The sequence below is a fragment of the Hipposideros armiger genome, unplaced genomic scaffold, assembly GCF_001890085.2.
Source record: "Hipposideros armiger isolate ML-2016 unplaced genomic scaffold, ASM189008v1 scaffold_398, whole genome shotgun sequence".
Lineage (NCBI taxonomy): Eukaryota > Metazoa > Chordata > Mammalia > Chiroptera > Hipposideridae > Hipposideros > Hipposideros armiger.
In genome coordinates, this window is record NW_017731748.1 from 152,725 (window position 1) to 178,048 (window position 25,324).

The 25,324-nt window shown below is 35.9% G+C and overlaps 1 protein-coding gene across 1 annotated transcript in view; it reads right to left on the reverse strand.

Annotated features, from left to right (window-relative positions):
- Positions 1–8,110: 8,110 nt before the first annotated feature.
- RGS21 (regulator of G protein signaling 21) overlaps positions 8,111–25,324 on the reverse strand; it is a 44,464-nt gene continuing 27,250 nt past the window's right edge. The window contains exons 3-5 of the mRNA XM_019663695.1: positions 24,055–24,172; positions 20,234–20,400; positions 8,111–8,314 (exon numbers count right to left, since the gene is read on the reverse strand). Coding sequence (XP_019519240.1) covers positions 8,111–8,314; positions 20,234–20,400; positions 24,055–24,172 — 489 coding nt within the window. The remainder of the gene's footprint in view (positions 8,315–20,233; positions 20,401–24,054; positions 24,173–25,324) is intronic.

The window sequence follows — 25,324 nt, forward strand, 5'->3', positions numbered from 1 at the left end:
AACTGAGCTAACCGGCCGCCCCTAAAGCTTTGGTTTTCACACATACTCGTAGCATACATTAACTAACTTTTACTAATGGCTGAGTAGTTGTAGGGTAAGTTTAGAATAGTATTAACAAGAAATATTTCATTATGATCCAGGATGTGCATTGGTTCAGTGTTACAGTGAGAGTAGAATTATATTTGCATAGTGTATTGCATAGCTCTTGATGGCCAGTATACTGTATGCTTTGTCCCAAAATTGCTACTTTTTAAGCTTAACATTTTAATCTCAAAATGAAGATAATCTGAAATTGAAAGAGTTTTACAGTGAAAGTGTTTTCAGGTACTTTATACCATAGAGTTCCTCAATTATTTTCTTATATTTTATATCTCCCAAGAAATTATATTTTCCCCAAGGCATGTTTCTGAAACAGTCATGCTAACCAAAATCTCTTTGTTCACATTCAAATAGGATTACATTTAAAAACTGGTATGGTTTAACTACTACAAAACGTTGTTTTAAATTCATGGAACATTGTGATTATTTATAAGTTTGGTAGGATTCTCTGAAAATCTTTAAGAAACCTAATTTGAACAACAGTTTTAAGTTACTAAAATGTAGTTTTATAATATAGGCATTTCATACAATAAAAATTTTCATTAAGCACTTACATGAGAGATTAAATACCTTTTTATTTCATACTGTAGATTTAATAAAAGTAATTCAGCCTAACAATTGTGTTCTTTTATTTAGGTTTTAGAATTACCTAAAAAGTGCAAATCCAGTGAGACATAGTAGTGTTCTTTTTCCTTATGCAAATTTAGTAGATTTTACAAATATTGTCTGATAATTGTAATGTTAATAGCAATAAATGTTTGAAATTAGTGACTTATGCATATTTCATAGTTTTTTTTAACACCCTTTCATTCGCGGATTGACTTGGGTGGTTTTTATTAGGAACTGGCAACATTTATTGTGCAGAAATAATAGCTTGCTCTCAAGAGTCAACATGCTCTAGTTATTGTGCGCTGTGATTACTTCTCTCAGTTCCTCGCTGGCTCATGTTTTTTTCCTACTTCTATTTCCATATTTACCTTACTTTCTTCTCCCTCCTCTTCCCCCTCCTCTCCTCCTCTTCTTCTTCTTCTTTCTTCTTCTTCACATACGTGGTTGGCCCATGGGAACCGGAGACAGGGATTGGCAGGTAGATGAGGAGGGAGAAACCAGAGCTTTCCCCCTTCTCTGTCTTGGGCGATGACTCAAACAGCGACTGTGTCTTCTGCATGCCTTCAAACCCAGCCCTCCTTCTGTGGTCCCAGCTTCAGCCAGCCAACTCTCACCGTGGTGTTCTGGCCCGAACAGACACTCCTGGCTTTTGAGGTCTATTACTACCTTCTCCTTTTGGTGTGCCTCTAGCCCTAAAAGCAATAGTGGCTTCCTGCCAATGTCAACCTCTGTGATTTATCACCATCCTTTGCTTAGCTTTTCAGCTCATCCATCTCTTTTATTTTTATTTAGTTCTCTGTGCTAATTCTTTTTATTTTTAACATGCCCAAAATGGTTTTTCTTTTCCCTAACAGGAAACTAACAAGTCTTTTGAAGTGATAAAAACTTGTTTTTGCACTGCCTAGTCAGTTTCTTCATTTTTTTAAAAAACTTTTTTCTTCTAGGTTCTTCTTGCTTCTCTTAGTTTTTTACTCCTTAACTGGTGTTGATTTTTTTTTTTCCAGATAGAACAGACGGTGATTACATCTACCCAACATAGCAATATGGTAAACAGTGTCAACTGGATTTCTTATTAAACAGCTTATGTATCACAATATAAAAAGAAAGAAGTAAGTAAAGCATTTTTAAAAAAACAGTTCATCAAAACTGTGTAATGTTGTGTGTGTATGTATGTGTATTGTAGGCACATATATGGCTAAGAGAGGTGGGAGAGCAAGGCATTGAGGTCAAACTCAAGTCCCAGCTCTGCCCTCTTGCTTTGGAACTTTGAGCTAAGTAACTTTTGGTCTCTGCGTGTTTCATTCCTGTGGTTAACAGATTACCCAAAACTTGAAAAAAAGGCAAGGGAAGACTGAAAGTTTTTTTGTGTCATGCTAGAAAATTATACAACAGGTTCCTTCAAAGATTATATTATTGTCTAGGGCAAGGGTTTGGCAAATTATGGCCCACAGGTGAAGCCTGGACCAAGGCCGGTGTTTGTGCAGCCTTTAAGCTAAGTATGGATTTTACATTTTTAAAGAGTTGTTTAAAAAAAAAAGAAAGAAAGGAAGACTAATACATGCTAGAGGATTGATTTGATCCACACATACGGACATATTTACTATCTGGCACTTTGTAGAAAACCTCTGCCAGCCCCTACTACGAGGAGGAACTACTGTTTCGCTTCGTATTTATTACTGACCAGAACTCAGGCTCGTGAAAGTAGATGACATCTTGTAGATTGATACGTTGCAAATGATTTTTGTCCCTTAGAGAAGCAATAGATTTGCATCTGGCAGAAAAGATAATCCTAAGGAGTATGACTGCATTGCTTTCCAGGACATTAACCAGTTTCATGTATAACTTGTAACTATATTTTAGCATCTTCAGTTGGCTGTAAGGAGTGCAGACTCTCTCATTCTCTTTTGAAACAGCTTTACTATCTGCTGTTTCCTTTATTAATAAGTAAAACAATTTTGTTGACAAATCTTTCTTTTATATTTGCATTCGTATCATATTTTAACTCTTAGCACTTTAAGCTTTGACAGTAGAGGGCCTGCCTCTCTTTTTCCTGTTTACCTATCAGTTCTTTCAGCATTTTACACCAACATGGTGTTGGATGACTAAGTGTGGGTTTTCCTTTATTGCTTATCCTAAAAGTCAGTCTAGATGTTCTCCTAACAGAACTCCAATTATAGCTCTCACTGGGTTATTCCACTTCCTCCAGTTTTTAAACGTACTGTTTGATGTCTGCAATATTGAACCCTTGTAGCTAGTGCTTATCTCTTCATACAAATAGAGTTGTGTGTTTATCAAGATTGGTGATTTCCCCCCTTTTTTCTTTATATAAGTTTCCCTTACTATTGTTAATGCATGGTTAATTATATAATACACAGACAAAATTAGTGCAGGAAGAGAGAATTGATTCAGTGAAGGTCACACGGATTGCTTTGAAAAGACTCAACAAAGGTGAATTGCTAAATAATTGCCATGCAGTTATGTGTGGGTGGGTGAAGGTGCCGCGAAAGGTGGGTGCACTTGGCCATGGCCAGATTTCTGCTTGGAAGTCCCTCTTCCTGGCAACACCTGTCCTGCAGGTAAAGCCCTTCTGTGAAATGGGTACATGCATTGTGAGGGTTTATTTACTCATTGGAGAAGACTGCTTCTAGGGAAAAGAGAGCCCTATAAAAGAGTCTATGGAATTGTCCAACAATAAACAATACTTTAAAAGCAAACTTTGAGTACATCGATCATAAATTCAACATTTCAGTCTCTCTTGAAGTGCTCTCATTTTTAATAATAGATTTTGGAATGATCTCATAAAAGATGCATGCTCACATATTAAACAAACATCGCTTTGAATGATTAATTTTAAAATCTATTTTCTACAAAATAATGGGAATTTACCCCACCTTTTCTGTTTATAAGAAGTAAGGAAACCAAGCATATATTTTTGAATTCATGATTATATGTCCTTGTGGTAAACATGATATATTTGGAAAGCAGTGCAAAAACAATAATCCAGAGTCATCATCCAGAAAAATATTTACTTTTTAAAGGCCTGAACAAATACTTTAAAAATAAGATGTTTTAGTTAAAATATATGTAAAATAAATGCAAGGATATTTAATATACCTACATTATAAAAAATTTAATTTTTTCTTATACATTTTTAAAAATAGCTGATACTTATTAAATTTTATATCTGAGTCATCCATTATCATTCACAAATTTAATGATTCAAATATTACAACTTATTTTCCTAAGTGCACAAAAGGAAAATAATATCAGAATAAGGAAACCATGTCATATATGTAAGGAATTAACTGCTTCAAAAATCTTATTTGTAAAAATATGTCAATGAGATGATGTTTTATGTGAGATATCCAGGAATAGTTAATTTAACAATTATCATTCAAGAAAAAAATGTGAATTGAACAAGACAGTTTTCTTTTCTCAGAAATATGCATAGCTGACTTTCATCTACTTACAACTCAAGGAATAAATAGTCCACGGCTAAATAATAACCTGATTAAACTTCATTTTATTTTCCCTACTAGACATCCAACCCTGTTTTTGCATTTTAAGCAAACTAAGGAGAAAAGAATGATTTGGCTTCTTAAAGAAATGGGTTCATTTGAAAATATTTTTTGTCCACCTTTCATTATACTTAGAAATGCATCAATGTCTGTTCCGTTATTAGAATTAATTATACATAGGTATTTTATAGTTAAATACACAGTGTAAATAGTAACTGTGTAAAGCAAAAAAATCCCCCTAGAATGGCATAGCTGAAGTAAATAGTTGTCAGTTAATATTCACCCCTGATGCTTTGCCATTAAAATGCAATGGAAATCTGACAAAATAATCAGAGGAACCTAGAGCAAATGACTCTATTCATATAATAATTGATTACTGCTTTGACAGCATCCCACCTTTTTCACACAGTTGTGCAAAAAAGTTCCCTTTAGATTAATCGGCATCATCATGAAATACATTGCATGAGTGTGTGGTTGGGAACCCGCTCAAGCCCATATTAAATATAGTTGAGATTAAACTGTTATGGAGGAGTGGGTGAAGGCTCCTGGCCGATTGTTTTCATAGGAAATGTGTGAAGGCTAGTGACACTGAGACCAATTGTCGTTTTGCTTTTAAAGAGAATTTTTTTTTTAATTTTCGAGCGGGTCTTTTTAGTTTTCCAACAATAATTGCCACTGATTGCTTATGTGACAACATAGCCTATATGATTGGGAAGATTAGCTTATCAGCTTCCATTGAAACAAAGGGAAGATCCATTCAATCTAAATTTCCAGTCCAGGCTGATAGAATTGAACTGTTCTTGAAATGCCAGCAAAGACATCTAGACTGTTCTCCAAAGTTATGGGCCAGAATGCTACTATTGAATAAAAGCCAAAATGATGCTAAGCTTATTACAAAGGATGTTGGAAAGGCAGCAGAAAGCTTTTCTCTGTGCTTTTATCATATCGACATGTATTCTCATCAAGAAACTACAGATGCACATGGTTGCTTTGGCACACGGAATTAGAAAACTCTAGAGAAAAGTAAAACAATAAAGATGAGTGAAACGAATCCTATATAGAGACAGATTGAAAAAAAGTTTGGAAAAGTAAAGCTTGACACTAGCTCATGTTTGTAATGCCCTAAAGCTTTCAGATTTTTGCAATATTATATTAGTAAAAAAAAAAATCTGTTGATTATAGTTTGAAACTGAAATAGATCCTTGCTTGGCAAATGTAAGAAATTCTATTTGCATCATCTTATGGGAATCATAATTCATTATTGATGAATTATTAGTATTTGATATTCAAATAAATTCAAAAGAATTTTAGGTAAATTCATGTCATGGCTCCACACCAGATTGTTAAGGTAGCTAAAATTCTTTGAATATATCATTTGATTTTTTTTTTTGAGTCTGCTCTAATGGAGGACAAACAGAAATTGGTTTAAAATATATGCTGTAAGAACTGCCAGAAAACGGGCAACACTGAGCTTGGGAAAACTCATCTTATAATCTGACAAAAATGTCAGTATCTTGTAACTTAATTACTCTTCTCTTGTACAGCTTACTTTTTAATGTAAGCACTTCATTTCTTAAAGCCAAAGCAAATATTTTTTTAGAAAATCACATTATGTAATCATTAACTATTTAAATATTTGACCAGGAATGCTAATATTGTTATTGACTTTTTGCCAAGTGATCCTTTCTGTGGCAAGTTTATGGATGTGAAAAACCCCATCCATAAACTCACTCATCAATGATCAATGATGAAGTAAAGTAACAGGGAGCGAAAGTGACAGAAACAGAACCACATCGGAAAGGTGCATACTCTCATGACCAAGTATTCCAAAACCTTGACATTTGTTTTTATTCCAGAAACCTGGAAAACAAAATTTAATTCCCCAAACCTGCAATCGCTTCCTTTCTTGTCCTATTGAGTCAGAAAACCTGTAATTATAGCTTGAGATGGGAATGCGCTGAGCAGGGGATGAGAAAGTATTGTTATGAAGGGTCTATAAGAGGTCATTCAGCAACCACTTGTTCAGTAAAGCATTGTGACACCTGCTGCCTTTTTACCCACTACCAACCATCTCCTGCTCTGAGGTGTCCTGGGCACCATGAGGGCACACCTGAGAGGCAGCCATTAAATATGCAGCGTCACAACCTGGCTGCAAAGGGCATTTGGAATATTTAGTAAAGGAGCAGGGCCTGGGTATTTGAGGGTTGGTAGGAATTAGATTCCGGGCCGCAGCACAGTTCTCACTGGGGAGAGAAGTCCAGGGCTGCTGTGGAATAAGTTACTCTGGTGGCACCTTAGGAAAGAAAGCTCTGTTCTTAGCAGCTCTGCCACTTGCCAGCTGTGTGGCCTCCGGGAATAACTCAGGTCCTATTTTGGTCGTTTCTAAAAGGTGGTGTGTGATTTTAATTTCTAAGTGTCCTTCTATCTCCAAAAGTCTTTTTCCATCTCTGGGAATAATTTTTAAATTTCCTGTTTAAATTGAGACAAAATGGAGGGTGGAACCTTCAGAATAAATGTTGAAAAGTATATATCTATTTTCTACCAAGCGTATTTTAAAGGGCAATGAATACTTCACAATTAGTTTGTATTATGTTTTCCTTTAAAAAAAATTTGCAGGTGTACAGGGAATAGTCTATTTGCATGTGTTTAAATGTTTCTTTTTGGTGACGAAGAGGAGACAAAATTTTGTCTATCAAATGAATACTTTATGGAAATATACAATGTCATGCTGTTTTTTTCTTCATTTTTTTAATGTTCAAATAACCTGCAAAATAGAGATATCAACAAAGATAAATAAATCTGTGTGAATAAAAAGGAAAGATGAGCGATGTGTCAAATCTTAATAGATTTTCATATTGGCATGAAGTTGTATTTATCACAGGATATTTTTATACAGAAAGAAGCAATTTTGGGAACATCCCAAAATAAATGCATTTAAGAATTTTCTTTGAGTTTTATAAGCAAGTTCCTGTACTAAATGATTCTTAACTCTATATTTATTTGAGTAGATAATGTTGCAATAATTTTTATTTTATGGGACAATTGCTGCTATGCTGTTCATCATATAATGACTTATCCATGCTTCTTATTCAGTCTCTTTCCTTTATATTCTTATTAATCTCAGAAAACATCAATCTTCCCCACCCTCACGGCCCTTCCCATACATCCCCATGTGATACCATTGAATTAAAGCAAGTGATATATTTTGACAAAGTTCGTTCAATGGTATTATTAGACAGATTACATATATATATATATATGTATATATATATATATACATATATATATATAATGCCATATATAATGGCATACATTCTTGCAATTTTTCTTTTTAATTAATCTGAGAACCACAACAGTTTAAATAGCCATCACATTATTATGTAGCAGGCCCTGATTGAAAAGAAATAGTTAAATACACTAAATGAGGGGTTGTGTTTGGTTCAGAATTTCTCTTCTTACAGGAATGAGGTTTTGAATAATGCAGATGGTATTTAAAATCATGTCTATGATGCTAAACAGCCTCCCACTCAGAAACATGAAAATATATAGTTCCTTGAATTTATAATGTCATAAGAATATCCACTTATGGTTTAAGAGTATATCCTATCCCTATAAACTCCCTTTGTACTCTTCCAGTAGATGATTTTTAAGGACCTGATAGAATGAATAAATTCTAAACAAATGAATTAGAAATCCAGGCTTCATATAGAAAATGTTATTTTTCTGTTGGAGTGAAAAATGTTTTCTAAACCCTACAAGACTTACATTGTGTTTGTACATGTACAGCATTTTTGCCTTGAAGTGTAGTGATTAAGGGTTGATCTGTCCTATCACTTGTTTTCCCCCAAATTGTAAGCTGATTATTAATTTGCCAGTTACCTTCTTTACAAGAAGGGGAGCCATTTTTTCTGATTTCCAACCTGTTTGCTATTTACCAGTTTCTTATAAATCTCTGACTTGAGAAAGCGAGGAAACGAATCCTTGGCCATGAGGCTGTAGATTAACTTCTGAGCCTCGTCAAAGCATTTGAGGGTCGGCTCTGCAATATTCTTTGAAATGAGGTCCCTGGTGCTGAAGTCAATGTTAATCTGTGGAAATAAGTTTGCATATCATTCGATTAGTTTAATCAAAGAGTACACGGTTTATACAGATGGTAGATTCACATGTTATTTGAATTTTTTTTCCTAGACACAAAGATAATCGGATGCAAACTAGCAGAAAGGAAGGGTATGTGTTCATTTTCAGTTGCACCACACATGCTGGGTGTATTTTTCTTAGGTCGAGAGGGTTGGAATTGTCAGGCAATACAGGTAAAGCCTTCCTTTGAGAGGATAAAAAATGGCAAAGTGAAAAGGCAATTATCTTATGATTTTAAATTTCTTTTCCCACCCATTCTTTTTTTAATTTTTGTCCAGTACTTTGGGCTTCATACCTAACATGCACTTTCCAGAGGCAGAATAATAACTAGAATTTACTGGGCTGGTGTCCGCCAACCCATTCCCACTCTCCACACCTCATGCTGTTTGCCACCATGTTGCTTTTCATTCTCTTTTGTACTTTTTTTTGTTTGTGAAAATGGACCAAATGACACCCCCTCTACACCAACCCCATGCCTCCCACAGGGTGTGTGTGTGTGTGTGTGTGCGCGCGCGCAAGTAATCTGTCCCACTACTGTCACCACACGGAAGTATCCCCGACAAGGTCTATTAGAGATCTATCATATGGGCACACGCCATTCACCTGCCAATATGTCAAATGCCCCAAACCTTCTTGTGGGGCGACTTGTCCAACTCTACACATATCCCAGGATACATTCAAAGCGTTTCACTTAAACGGAAAATAGTCATGAAGTGAAAAAGAGATTGGAAAGTTGAAACTGAAAGCTCCCTAAAGACAGCTGCTGTGTATCGTATTTATCATTCTATTTTTTTTGGCACTTAGCAGAATATCTAACATATAATCGGCAATCAGTAGCTATTTATTGAATCGAATTAAAATGTCTCTTGGAAAAATGAGAGAGGTTGTAAAAATGCCAGAATTTTGGGGTCAGGTTAAAGAAAGACTGTAAATGACAATTTATGTTTAGTGAATTGAAGTTAAAAGATAGACAGACCTGCAGTCAAATCTCTCCTCAGCTACTTACTTGCTGTTCATATGAGGGATGCAAGTTCTGTGATTTCCTTTAATCTTCGATTTCCACAGCATAAAAGACAATGGTAATAGCATCTATCTTAAAGAGTTTTAAGGACTAAATGGGGTAAGGAATATCAAACTATTTCAATATTATTATTCTAGGAAAAAGAAAAGAAAAAAAATTCAACTTAAGAAAAATCATCAAAAGGTCACTGTTTGCTCACAGATGTTTCCTTTCTTAGGTCCTCCATCAAAGTTCCAGATCAAATGCTCCTGTTCTCTGGAAAGCCTCAAAGTCTGGAATCAATTTCTAATTCTTGACACAGGAAGATGGTGCAGTATACTGGGAAGACTTTGGGAGAATTTTCATATCTGTACTCTGACACTTATGATCTTGGTGACGAGACGTGAATAGCGTTAATATTTCTGAGCTCTGCTGTCTCGTATTTCAGGTGGGTAGTTCTTGACTGAATTGTTATAAGAATTAAAGTGAGATGATCCATACACTCATTGATTCTACAAATATTTATGAGTTTCTGTTATGTGCCAAATGCTTTCTGTTTTTGGGGAAAGACAACCAACAACTAAAGAGTATTATTTTAGATTTGAGTTTGAAGGATGAGAAGAAGCCAAGTCAGTCCTCTAAGAACCTGGGGAAAAACATTTCTGGCAGAAAAACAATACATGGAGAGTCTCTGATGTAAGAAAATGTGCTATGTTCAGAAAAGTCACTGAGTCTGGATGGATAGGATATAGGGTGTGAGAAAGGAAGATTCTGTGATGAATTCAGGAGAGGAGAGACAGGCCAAGTCTCGTAGAGCTTACGTGTTAGGTAAGGAGGTCTGATTTTTCTACTGGAAGCGATAGGGAGACACCGAGGGTTTTGAGCAGGAAAGTGTCATGAGAACATGTTATTAACTTACTATGGTGCCGGCCTCATAGTGGACATCAGTGAATAGAGGCTGTTATCAAGATCTCGTAGAGGTTTTTAAACATCTAGGAGAGTCTGTTTGTGTGAAGGGGACACGAGAATATATATTGCCTGTTTTCCTCCTTTAAGCTGTTACTTCTTTAATGGCATCATCTGTAATTTGTTTAACTTTCTATTCCCCATAATGGTAACTATAGCAACTCAGCTGGTTGAGGCCCATTCATTGGGTGACTTTCACCGACAGCAGGGCCAGTGTTTTCCCAAGACACAGTGTTACCTGATTATTATTCTAAGCAGAACTGAACACCTGTGTAAGCCCTCATTCTCCATCTTGGCCCAGAGCCCTTATCCTGGCTTCCAAGGTCCTTGCAATATGCTCCCAACTTACTTTTTCCCTTCTGTGCGTGCCCTGTATTTCCACCAAGCTAGACAGTTCCCCTCCAAATCCCCATGTTTTCCCACCTCTGACCGTTTTCCCATGCCATCCCCGTGTAGCTGAAAGTCATTCCTTTTTCTAAGCCTTTCACAATCTTTTATGTCTTTAAGGCTACATTCCAGTGGCATCTTCTTTGTGAAGTTTACCTGTGCATTTTTTTCCCTTTTCTGACCTCTCAAAGGATTTTGTGTGACTTAGACAAGATTTGCATTTTGCTCACCACTCCCTATGCTTTGCACAGTGTAAAGACTCAATAAATATATGTTGTAGAAATGAAGTTAAAACAAAGCTTCTATATTTGTTAAAAACCATGTTTCAATTTTAAAGAGAACCACTTTGTTTCAACCTGATAGTGATAATTAATATCATTTACTGAAATAGATGAAGCTTGTGCTTCTGACTTACCCCTCTCATTTTTCTGACTTGCCTGTGTTCGCACCAAGGAACTGCCAACATCAGCTATTGATGGCTTGTGATGAGCAGATATGCTGTTCCCAGGAGATAATCAGTGGTCTTATGAAGATGTGATTTGGCAACTTAGCTTAATGTCAGTGACAAAACATCACAACCACATGTTGTATATATGTCATTATTTTTCTTCAAGTTGTTCAAGCTTGAAGCATAGGAATTATCTCTGACACCTCTTTTTTCTCTGCTCTCTTATCATATAAATATACACATAATATATCTATATTGTATATATATATTTTTTTCGTCATCTTTTATTTTGTAATTTCACAACGATCTTTTTCATTCGCACTTCTCTCTCTCCAGTTTAGTCTTTTACACCCTCATCTCTTCCCTAAACCACATAATTTACCTCTTATCTGATACCTCTTGTTATAGCTTTCCCTTCTGAACACCGGAGACAGCATTACTGTATCAATATCACCAAACTATCACTTTCAGCATATAAGTATCCAGCTGAAAACCCGTTCTTTTCTATAACATAAAATTGAAACTACTTACTCTGGCCTTTGAGCTTCCGCACACCTGGACTTCAGGTGTTGTGTTAAAATCACCTCCTACTGGCCCTTCGTGGGCCCACACAGCCTTATCCAGCTTAAAGTGAAATCTTCTCAGAAGCCTTCCTTGATCACAGAGGATAATTTTCTTATCATACACTATTTTCACTTAAAATTTTTAAAGAAATTTGATTTCTTGCTTAAACCCATTTAAATACAAAGGCTTCTGTTAATGGTAAGTATTCAATCTGATTATCAGAGAAAAAAGATTTGGTAGTACAAAGGGAATTGAATAGTTCACGGCCTGGAATTAACCTGTCTTTTTTCTGCCATCTTTTCCCTATTCATTTCACCAATTCCTTTTTTCTCTACATGTCCCTCAAAATATAAGCAGAGAAGATAGGTATTGTACAAATTCTGTCTCATCTTCTCTCCCTAGATTTTTTTTCCTGGTGACTCTGTCTTCTATGACAAATATCTGAGCAATGGTATTATCTCTGAAATAATCATAAGGGCATTTAAAGATGATTATTTTAACTGTAAAAAAGTAGAGTTAATAGTTTTAAATATTAGTATGATGTGCTAAGTCTTTATGTGGCTACTTTATATCATACATAGAACTGTAAAATGAACTATATTATTCCCATTTTTTTGGAAAAAAGCTTATATATATATATAAGCATATATATATATATATATATATATATATATATATGAAAAAGTAGTTATTTGTAGTTATTCTTAGAATTTATTCATTTGAAGTATTCTTGAGTGGGAGTTTCAGAATTGTGTATGGATCTGAAGAGATAAGGGTGATTAAGATGAAAAGTCAACCAAAAAGACAGATTTTTAAAAAATGATCCAAAGGATAAACTCTTTCTTAGGGAAAGGAGATTTTATGCTGATCTTCGAAGCAGTCTTACAAATAGAGAGATTAAGGCAGGGGCGTGTGCATGGGAGGGTAAGCTGGAAGAAACCCAGAGGGTTTGGAGGGGAAGAAAGCCCAGAGCCTGGAGAGCACTGAAGATGCAGATCATGTAGGACCTGGTAGGTCTCCTTAAGGAATTTTTACTTGACCTGGAAGCAGTCAGGAGGGTTTTAAGTAAGGGACTGATGCAAACCCGTGTTTGAACGAACATACCAATGACCGGCCTGCGGAGTTGCAGCTAAGTGTGGGGCAAAGGCAGAGAAATTAGGAGCATGCACCACACGCTCAGGTGGGCGATGAAGGGAAGTCCTCGATGTCAAGGACATTTAGCGAGCAGACTGGATGGAACTTGTGATTGAATGGTTCTGAGCTGGGACGAGGAACACCATCTTTAAGAATGACTGGATTTTAGGACTGTTCTGAAGAATGCGATGAAAATCTGGACTCAGATTTGAACTTGTCACCTTTGAGATGCCCTGTCAAAGCCATGGGACTGGAAGAGATCACCGGGGGAGTTACGTCCAAGCGGAAAATAAATGAGGACCGTCTCTCTCATGGTGGTGTGGGCTGGGTACGAGTCAGAATAGTGGAAGAAACCATCACAGCGCCGACCTACCGCAGGTAGTAGTTCAACTAAGAGAATGATCAGATTTGTTAAATGCTCCTGAGAAGCTGGTCGGAGTGAGGGTTCTGAAGGCGGGACCCTCTCAGGGGGTGAACTTCTAGACAGGCGGGCTTCCCACCTGGGTAATCTTGGGGACCTACTGAGCTGTTGAGAGTCACACAGAAGCTGAGACTCTGCTGAGTACCTCAAGCTAGCAGGTCCGGAGCTTGCACTGAACAGTTTATCAGTTGATGAAATAAACAGAGTTGCATCAATGTCGTTTACTGACTCAGTATTTTGTTTGCATGGATACTCTTTAGTTTCAAGGATTCTAAGAAATACAGTATTTCAATTGCTTCTCTTTTAAAAGGTCATGAGTTACCTTAGGTATCTGAGATATGCCAATCTCAGAAAACAAGACGTAGGATTGTGATTCTTACAGAATGACAGCTGAGATGTCACCACGACTGTTTAGTGGCTTTTAAACCCTGTCAGCTTTGAAAAGGCTGTGACACAGCTGACACTGACAACAATCCGTTGCACGTAAATAACTGCCTCCTGAATGATGTTTGTGGTAGTTGTTTAAAAAACATTTTATGATAAAGACCCAGGATATTTTAATATTTATGTGATTTTGTTAACTGCAAGTTATGCAGGCCAAATTCCTCTGTTCTACACTAGTGATTTTAAAGTCTTTTGGCTTTCAACAAATTATTTTAGCAGGAAGAATGCATTTGAAAGTGTCCCTTTGGGCTTTCTTGTGACCCTAATCTGTGCTTTATATATTTTTACATAATTTGAATGAAAAGTTTTCCGTTGTGCTCCCACATTCAAATGAGATAGCCTTTCCTTGCTTAGAATATACGGTGCAGCAGAAGACCACCATTATGCAAAGGGTGTAAGCACGTGTAAAACGCCCCACTGAAATGGGGCGGGCGGCATCTCACCCCTCAGCCACAACAGAGTTTAAACATGACTCTTAGAATAAAAGCCACCTATCGTCACATCCTTGGTGACATAATTCTATTTAGTCACCACCAACACTTCCAGTCTTACTTCACTTCAGGCATTATTACAAGCCAACGGATTCCTGAAATACATTCCCAAGGGCGGCCATTACAGCTGAGAATGGCAAAGTTTGTAACATTTAGAAAGAATCCATCCATGCACAGGACTGCATCCTTTTGTTCTCATTGGTTTTAGAGACACTATTTGGGAGGCAATGCTAGCACATTAAATTAGGCAAGAGAAATGAAAGAAATCATGATGTATATAATCATTACATATAAAAGCACAAAGACTGCTAAAAATACATGTATGTAAGCCAAAGCTGTGTGGAAAAGCTGCTAGGAAGTGAGATTGACTGGGTTCCTTCCCCAACCCAACGTGCTCATCCAAGATTCATTTCAGTGGCACAGGGACGCATGGAAGTTTTAAAAACGCCTGAGCGTTTTGGGTCTGAGCTGAAACGTAACAACCATTTTTTTCAGAGGGCCAAACCGATACTGCAAATCATCGAAAGAAATACCCCTGCCACTTTTTTTTTTCCCTTACACATGCCATTTTTCCATCTGGACTTCATTGTTTGTGAAGTTACACCAATGTGAGAGAATATGCGAAGAGAAATAAAGCTTTTGAAAGGAAGATAGTCTCTGGGTGACAGAGAACTTGATGCTTTTGCCTTTAGGATAAACATCAAGGTCCCCAGGCTGGGTCATGTACATGTAAATAAGTAATAAATCCAGGGAAAGGAATTTGAAACCCAACAGCATGACTGTGGTCCTCCCTCCCCCGATCTTTGCATCTTAATAACTGCAGGGTGCGCCATTGGGGTCATGGAAGTACCGTTGCCTCCGGCACCCACAGGACGCGCTGCTTCACCAGTGGACTAGCCTCCGAGGCCCTGGCTGCCCCTCTGCTTGACTCTTGTTCCTCTTTCTCTTCCTCTCCTTCCCTCCCCACACCTTGTTTTGTTCCCCTCTATACTCAAATTTCTGGTCAAACGTTACTGATTACCTCTTTGGAGATCCATTCTCCCTGTTGCCTAAACTTGGAATTTCCTGTTGCGTGCCACCACATCAGCTGTGTTTTACTTGAACTATTTTTTAACTGGGATCTTCCCACCCAGATGGTGAGCTTTGTCTTTCAAGGGTTCTGTCTCTTTTTATTTTTTATTTTTTAAGCTGCACCAGCGTGTGCTTGGCATATAGTAGACATTTCACTATTGGTTAGTATACGCAAACTTGGGAAATTAATAAATAAGGAAACTCATTACATCTGTGGATGATTCTATAGTTGATTTCACAAGTAGCAACTCGTAGGGCAGGAGAAAACCTCAAAATAATATCAACACATTGGGAAGTGGCCCTTAAAACGCCAAAAAAAAAAAAGAAGAAGAATCTAAAGTGGGGAACATAAAATTGGCATTATGGTAATATCAGGACATGCCTCTAAACGTTCATTTTCTGGTTTCTGTGTGCCAAAAATTCATATATTGGGTTGTCGGAAAAGTTATCACACATTATTGCAACAAAAACCATAGAAAAAATATGTCATGACTTTTCCAACAACCCAATATCTATTTCTTCCTTCAAGACTCAGCTGAAAACTAACCTTATACAAAATAAAGGCCTTATCTCAATATCTTGTCTCACTACTATTCAATCATTATATCCTTTCAAGTATAATGCAAGCCATTTCACCTATTATTCTTCTTGTCCTTATTTGCACTTAATCATTTGTTGCTTTGTTGTTTTTTCCTAGTTCTATAAATTTCATTTTTTAGCCCAACTAGATTAAAAGTTTCTTTTGAGCCAAACCATAGTTTCAACCTATTTTTTTTTTCATTTCCTTACCAAGCTGCCTCCTACACACACATGGCATTAAACTTATGTGTTTATTATCTGTTCTCCTTCCTAGACTGAGCCTCCATTACATGGAGGGGCTTTCTGAGTCACCACTAGTAGGTGCAGAATAAGCATTTACTGATATAAAATAAAACAAGAGTCAATAAATTACATTGGACTGCATTAAAAATAAAAGCAAAAACCAGATACAGATATTCAAAGAGTGTCCTGAACAGACCCATTAAAATATCTTCTCCTTTTTGACTATAATTCCTTTTTTGTTTTATGAGTTAGGATGTCCTCACATTTAATAAATACATTAAAGAATTGAATATTTTATGCTAACTTTTTGACTGCCAGTTCTTTGTTCCTTGATTGGTGATAACATGAAGTTCAATTTATATAATTTTTAAACCTTACACTGTGGTATGGTTTGGAAAACTTTCTAATCACACAGAATGACAACCAACATCAATAATTTTCTCTTTGATCACATTTTCTTTTCAATATAAGGGAGCAATGAAATCAATATAGTATATAATAATATAAATATTATTTGAAACATGTCAGTATTTAAGTTGAATATAAACATAGTGTTTTACATTCTTTGAAGATTTACATATTCTTGAAATGAAGTATTATTATTTTCTTGGACATTTTCACATATTATTAAATTAGTGGTCCAAATTGAAGGACTAATGAATACAAGTTTAAGAATTATTTTCTTTGCCTCTCACAGGTTCTTACCATGTGCAAAGTAGAGACTTAAACAAATATATTGCTTGTCTAATAATTTTCTCAGTTTCAGAAAATCACTTAGTCAAAATACCTGGCTCACACCTATTTTTTCCTGCAGTATTTTCTTCTGAAAATTTCTAGATACAGTCCATTCAATGAGTAGCTCTTTTTATCTGAATCTAGTGATGTGCTAATATGCTTTTATAGTGTGTTCATGTATATACATTTATCATGTCTTTTACAGATGTTCTTAGAAGTTAGTTAATGGTTGTTTTCAGTGGATTCAGTAATACTTAGAGGGACTTGGTTAAAGAAAGAAAGGGATTAAAATTTCTTAAAAGCTGTTCTGCAGGGTGTAAACCCCAGACAGACAGTCTCATTCACCCTTCTCATCTATCCTGTGTGGTCCTTTTAGCGATGCATTTTCAGATGAGAAAACTGAGGCTCAGAGAGAATAAAAAGCTTACCACAAGGTTTCAAGATTTGAATTTAGATCTAGGTAGCCCCCAACTTTGGATTTCCTTTATCACACTAACTTTCAATTAGTGTAGAAACCAGAGTGAAAATAACACTGAAGGGAAGGAAAAGGCCGTTGCAATTATTATCCTCTCAGAGCTGAAAGTTCAGTTTCTATGTGCAGTCTTTGCCCACTAGAACAGGAAACTGAGAACCATTGTGATGTCAATTTATAGACAGGGATCATTTAGTAAGTTTAGTGTAGTCTAACTGTAAATTGTCTAATTACATCAATAAAAATTAAGTAATGCTAGCAATTTTATGGCTGAGGAAATAAAGGCAAGAAGTTGAGAAGAAAGCCAGTGGGACTTGGTAGACATCTGGATAACATGATCTTGTCATTATTCCTTAGGATTTTCTACAAAGAAAATTGGTTATAATTTTGATTTTTTATGAGTCAGTTATACAGCGATAAATATGGAAAATAGAGAATATCTCTGTGGATCTCATTCTCCAATTTTCTACTTATGAAAATCATGTTTTCCAACCTCCATATCAAATGTATCACCTTGTCTTTTTAAGTCAGCCTACTAGATAAATCTAGAATACTTCCCACACTTTCTTATCTCTACTGCTGCCACTCTATTCCTCATTAGCAATACCAAAATGCTTATAATTTCTGGAAAACACTAGAAAGCTTTGTACCTTCATGCTATTTGTACCACTATGGCCTCATTCTGAAATATTTTTCATTTGCTCTTTTTATAAATATTACTTACTTTTAGTTAAATACCTTTTCAAGTATGAACCACTCTGCAAATTCATCCCATACTCTCCAGAGAGATTTAATCAAACTGTGCTAATAACAAACTTCAAATGTGGTATTATCATATATTGCCTACTGTATATTTGACTGACTTTATTACAGGTCAATCTCTCCTTTTACTCTGTGACTTCATTGTGTGGACAGCCACTCCAAAAATTGGTTTAATGAATGAACATACTAACGGTTGTATTTAACTTATACAACTTTTAACATTTAACTTATATTACATTTAACTTATAACTGGTGGTCTACAGAGAAATATCTTGAAGACTGCAGTTGGTATATAATATAAGAGACAAATGTCCTTTAGTAATTTGAATTGGAAACAATAACAAATAAATGGAAAGATAATGACTGTTTCAAATATACATATGCTTCTTTATTTCAATGCATTTTGTCATATCCAATACTAACATTTTTAGACACTCACGGTGACAATATAATCTATTTATTGAAAAGCAGCCATTAATTTAATTATATTTTATTTTGTCAAAATTATTAGATGGACAAATTATAAAAGTTGTAAAAGTTTATATCCTAAAATAATAACTATTTATTTAAATTATTACTGTATATATTTACTTTGGAAGGAAAGATTAAGAAAATAAACAAAGATATTTTGTCAATATTGGTAATTTATTATGTATTATAAGTTTGAATTCAACTATAATTAAAAGATTACATTTCTCTTTAGAAGATTTTTCATACATAATGTTTGCGGATGTTATCTTAGAGCAATCACTGCTAATTAGATGGTTTCATAAAGAAGGAAAAAAAAAAACCTGGCTTTGAAATCAATATCAAAATAAAATATCTTTGGAGTTGATTTCAAAGCCTTTTTAGCGAATGACACATTAATCAACTTGATAAATCTTATATGCTATTTTTAAATTTTTAGAATTATTTATTGATTCTTAGATGGTAATTTTGGAAATAAATATTCAAATATATCCATAGGAGTTAAAGTTCTTTTCTGTTTCCGCCTACAAATTCCAGGCAGTGCTTCCTGGATCATATTTCTGGAATGCCGTGTGAGGCCAATATATGCAGCAGTAATTCATGTCCATTTAAACTTGAACTATAGATAGGGAAAATTTATGCCCTAGATTTTCTGAAAGTGTTTGTATTTCATCCATCCTGTCCTTTGTCCCCATAAGCACACCAGCCCTTCTCATGCCATGAATCCTAATTTTTGATTAGAAAATATGGTAACTGAGAGTATCAGTATTGCCCCTCTGAAAGAAAGGTGACTTGTGCAGTTTAGGTTTCATGCTAGTTGTTGAATGTAACTTCCTATTTGCTACTTTTGCACTAAACCTCTTTGCTTCTATGATATATTCAGTGAGTAATCAAGGCAGTTTTAAAATGTATATTGCTTATACTTTACAGTCAAGCATTAAAGGGGTACATGGATATGATCATGATTTTGGTTCTCAAAACAAAATGCAAATGAGATATTACACACATACACCTTTTTTGGGGGGCTGTGATCCCAGGCTTCTCTCTAAGGCTTTTTTTCCTATTTTTCTGATATTACAGCAGCACGGGTGTGTCCTGATTTCTTGAGACAATGCCTCCCACCTTTGGGTCATTTTCACTGTCAAAGAAATAAAGGTAAGCAAACCCTTCTTTTGGAAAGTAAGACATTACATGCCATAGTGCGGACCTCCAAAATATTAAAAATGAAGAATGTCTACTCTTGCTTAGGAATTGTATTCCCCCCCCGCCACACACACACTATTTAAAAACTTTAAAAAAAAATTCACTCAAGAATTCTATTCCACATTGAGTTCCATGACTTACAAAAGGAGAAACAGAAGTGAACTTGAAATCTAAGAGCACATTTAAGTAGGGTTATTCTGTAAGGTTAACTTGAGAATGATTTAATCTGAGATAGTAGACACTGTGTCTCGGGAGCCTTCATGTTTCACTAAGAAAACAGAAATAGTGTTGAAAAATATTTGGAGAATGAGTGAAAGACAGAGGATAGTCTTCAGGAACTTCTACTGAAGTTCACGAAAGTTTTCTATTTGAACACATAGCAACAATTTGATTTCTCTTTAGATGGATTTCGTGTCTTTTCACGGAGAGCAGATTTGCTAGCAGGTGAATGAATATTCATTATCCCAGAATAGTTTACTCACCTCTTTAGGGGCATCAGCTTCAATGAATTCAGAATAAATTTTCTTGGCTTTGGAAGCAATTTTTTCGGCACTTTCTGTTTTCTTGAAGTCTTCACAGGCCAGCCAGAACTCCACGTTTTCTTCACTATACTCTGATTTTAGAAATGTTCGAAAGGCATCTAGACCAGCTGTAAAATATATAAGGCAAAGTTTTACATCATATAGCTCAGTCATATGACCAAAGTAAGTATATTGTATGGTGTGAGCATGTATTGGGTATTCAGTGGCAAATACTTGTCATCCTTCTAAATATAACATTTATACATTTTAGTTTTTAACTTAAGAAAGTTTGGATCAGTAATCACAAACCTCAACTATCGTATCTATATTTCTATAATTAACACCATTAACAAAGAAAACCTGTACTTTTCTTTCTAGATGTGCAAAGTCACAGAGTTATGTGTAGGGGAAAGTCCTAATGGCAGTTATTTCATAGAAAACCCCATGAACTTCGCTTTTCAGACCCATTGCACAGTTAATGATGTTACTAACATGCGGTAAGAATGTCTTTGTTGCCATGAATTGGTGATAAAATACGATTTGATGGGAAGGAGTTAGATTGTGTTCGACTGGGCTTAAAGCAGTTGAGGAAGGGCTGGCCTGTGTTAGTACTGGGTGAATATACTGGCCAACTCTAAACCGAGAAAGTAACTGGCCAGACATTCGGTATGGACGTTTCTCTTTTTGTGATGATGGTCAACTTTAATTCACTAAGCAAATGAATGGGCTCTTCCCCAGTGTTGCCTTAAGCAAAGCACTGAGGCCCCCTCCCCCTTTTGCCCCCATGGGAGCTGCTCTGGCTTAGCTTGTGCATGTTCTCTTCCTGCTTTCAGCATCCTCCCAAGCATGCGTGTCTCCACCAGCATTAGACTAGGAACTGCAGATGGGCCCATTGACTTCCAGGCTTACTGATGTGTCCTCGACTCATGCATGCATTTTTGGTAGATTGAATAACAACACGTAATGCTTGCAGTCTCAGATGCCCATCGGTCCTACCTCTCCTCATATCTTACTTTCTGTCAGACTTATACATTTATGATTCCTTTCTCTCCTACATATTTGAATTTGTGATCACCTGTCTAGAGCCTTCTTTTCTCTCCTCTCCTCATTAAAACGTGCCCCGAAATACTCATCTTTGGTTTACCTACAGCTCATCTGAGAAGGTAATATTGGCTAAATCTTTTAGGGCTGAGTATGGTTAAAAGTGCCTCTAGGTAGATCTGTTAGAAAGATCATGATTAGATTCCCGGAGTTGACGGAACTCAACCAGTGCTCTAAGTTCATGTCTTTGTTCCCGTTGGCCCCCTTCCGACAGCAGTGTATCTGGTCATAGGTGAGACTATGTCCCTCTCTGAGGAAGAAAACGTCCGTCAGCACTGTGCCTCTCAGAGGGACCTCCCTTCTAGAATGTGGGCAGTTTTCTCCTCCACTTGCCAGGAGGGCCCCACTGTGTGCTCTCAAAGCAGCTCTTCCCTGATTCCAGGTTTGGAGATTAGATACTTCCTGTTTCAAAGGAGGGAGACGTAAGTTTATGGGGAACCAGGGAAGGAAAATTGACTAGAGAAAAAGAAAATGCGAGAGAAAGGTCTGTGGAAAAGGGCTTAAGTCAGATGTTTGTAGGTTAGGGTAGGCAGGAAACACAGAGAGGGTTAGGAAGAGAAATTAGAAAAGGCCCTGAAGCAAGGTGAAAGTGTCTAAAAATACTGGATTAAAATAGAGTTAACAATGTTTTTTATATTTTTCTGATAAAGAGTTGAAATAACAAGTCAATGCAGAATGTTATTGGGTACCAATTAAAATTCTCAGTAGAAATATTGGTGACTATGGATGCCATTAATATGTGAGTGCTATAAAAAATTCAATTAACTGTACTCTTCTTGAATTTGCAAATACACCCAAGAAGCTTCTGTAACACAAATTTAGGTCGTGAAAATCTTAGTAACAAAATTTTCTATGAGTTAGATCCAAACAATGATGAATTTGAGGGTCCTAAACAGAATTTATGTTAAAATATATTTTATATAGAAGATAAAGTAATACTTTACTAATACTGAAAGAATATTATAGATTCATTAATGCACATGAAGCTTTCTCCCATGAGGATGATCTAAATACATCCCAGAGAGATGGGAAGAAAGAGATCAAGAAGCAATTACTGTTTCCTCCCATCCTGCAATTGCGGTGAAAGACTTACCTGAGCTAACAGTTACCATTGTAGAACACAATGGAACAGAGTAAACAATTAAAACCGGAGCTAGTCATCTCTTTCTGGGACATACTATTGCCTGAACTACTCTTCTATTCCATACATACAATTTGAATGTTTAAAAGGTTTCAGGAGACTTTGGAATAATATGCTACCTAGAATTAAAATCCTATCATCTAAGGTCACTCCCTGCAGGATGGAATGGCTGGTGGGTAGCTCCAACAGGGGCTGACGGAAGGAGGAGTCAGCCGTAGTGGGTGACATCTGCTCTAATGCTGTGCCCAGTACACGCAAGGCATATCCTCAAGTCAACAAAACAATTCGATAATGGTGTGAGTCGCTGAATCGTCAAGAGCACTGAAAAGCGTGGAAGCTCTTTCTCTGGTGTCATAAAATGCAAGACCCAAGCAGCTGTTGAGGCGAATGTGTGGCTTTCCCACCCTCCGTGGGCATGAAATATAAAACCCCAGCCTTCATCCCACGGCCTTCCATCCTCTGTTCTGTGTGCTGTCACGTAGAAGTCCCCGCTCTGGAGCCGGCAATATCACCACTGGCAGAAGTACTGTGTGTTCTTAGCTAATCTGACCTCTTCCACTGGTTCTATATTTAAAGGGAAAAAACGTGCCACTCAAAACTTACAAAATGCCGTTCCATACCCTCATGTCTTTCATGTCTCTTGTTAGTGGAATTCTAGGAGTATCGTGACTTATTTTATGCCTATGCTGTAGGATTTAGTTATTTAAGAATCATGCCAGAGTATAATTTCATCTAGTTCAAGCTAACATTATATATGAATGAACGTCTATGAAGAATTTATTCAGCTTCATATTTTAAAGTTTTCTAATATTCTGATATTTGCTTTATGAATTTAAAATGGAAATACTATTGTAGTAGTACAAACATATGACATTTAAAATATTTTCTCTATGTATCTCCATAGTGTCATGTTTCCCATATGAGATAGAGCTGCTGCAAAGCGGGATTATTTCTCCCAAGAACAGAAGTTGTAGATACCTTTGTAAATGACAATTTTGTATCAAATTTTGGGATATTTTATGTATAATTGGCCAAAATTACCTTATTGAGCCATCATATCAAATATAAATATGTATTAACATATGTACATATTAATATAGACACATAATATAAATATGGTATTATATTTACTAAACATGAGAATGGCTCAGTTGAAATAAATACTTAAAACTTTTTATTTTAGTCTATAGCACATAAAAAGGAAGTGATTTGTTTAAATTTTCAGCGGTTTGTATGTTTCAACTTGTGACAAAGGTAGTTATTATACAGATCAAATGATAATGGGTCTAAGGAAATGACAGATTTCTTGCTTGCTCGTTGGAATTTCTATTTTAATATTTGCAGTTTCTATAATCTTGTTTTATTTTAGGCTCAACCTAATTGCATTTCAACTTTGGGCCGGTATAAATTTGTGTTACTGTGGAGAATCTTCTAGTTCAAAAATTGATCAAAGTCACATTATATAATGTGTCTATAACTTTCAGGATTTAACGACTTACTTAGTATTGTATTTTTAAACCTATCCTTACTTGGTTCTTACCTTGGTTGGTTAAAAGAGTGTCCATATTTTCAGACCAGGCCACTGTGTCTGTCGTCGGTGACCTGTGGAAACAACAGCTACCCTTGACGATAGCATTGTGATCTTTTTCTTTTATAACCTATAGTAATATTTGAGTTATGTATATTCGTCGAATTACATCATTTAAATGAGCTTTGCAACATTAATCAAACTGCAAAAGGTCAGTAAGTATTATGTAATTTTTTTCACAGCGGACAAGCTATGCAACACAAAGTAGAATATAATTTGACATCAGCAAATTATTAATCTAGCTGACAGTGTTAATAATATTTGAAAAGCCTTGGATTCTAATAGAGGTGTCAGAGAGAGATGGCTCATGGTTCCATGGAGCATAGTGAATTTCTTCTCAACTATGAATATATTAGTTGTTAATTCATGTGGCATTACTCTAGTCTATTTCTGAAAAGATATCACCATAACAGTAGCAATGAATGAACTGTTTGCCAAGTTTTCACAATATGTGAAATTATCTGTTTCATAATTATGCATGTCAAAAAAGTTTTTAAAAAGTTCTTATTAAGGATGTCTCACATGTAATGATCTTGAAAATGTTTGTATATTTTGAGAAATCTTTATCCCACGCTGAGACAGTTTTTATTTCTCCTTAGACTGGTATGCTTCTAGTTCTGGGCTGATTTATTTAAATCTAGAAATCTGCCAGCAATATCTTTTCCAAAGCAGTCAAAAAATTTATAGACATAAACCATCTGAAGAAAGTATACTTTTGGGGATGTGATGTAGAAATAATACATCAGCTTTAAAATATAAACTTTTGAGATGCAAGTATATCATGCATTATTCCTCTTAGTAAACAAAGATCGTGACGAAATAAGCCCCATCCATAGAAAATACCTGCTGCTCAGGGAAGAAAAAAAAATTGGATTATGTACCTATGATATGCAAATGACTTCATTATGCAAAGGGACGGTTTTATTGAAAGTTTCCTTTAAAATGACTGATAATAAAATGTCTCATATCTAGTCATTCTGACAAAATCTTACATTTGCATATCAAAGTGACTAATCTTAAATGTGCTAGTGTGAAGCATCTCTTAAACTTGTATGGTCTATTACTTCTTGTAATTTGTTTTTTTATTATTTGTGTTAATGTTGATTGCACTCCCTTCTCCTGTGGCCGTGTCAGTTGTATTTTCAGATAATAATGGCTGTCCTCATAGAGGATGCATAGAGGGGGCTGTGTGATGGGCATTCAGGCTGCTAGCTTCCGTTAA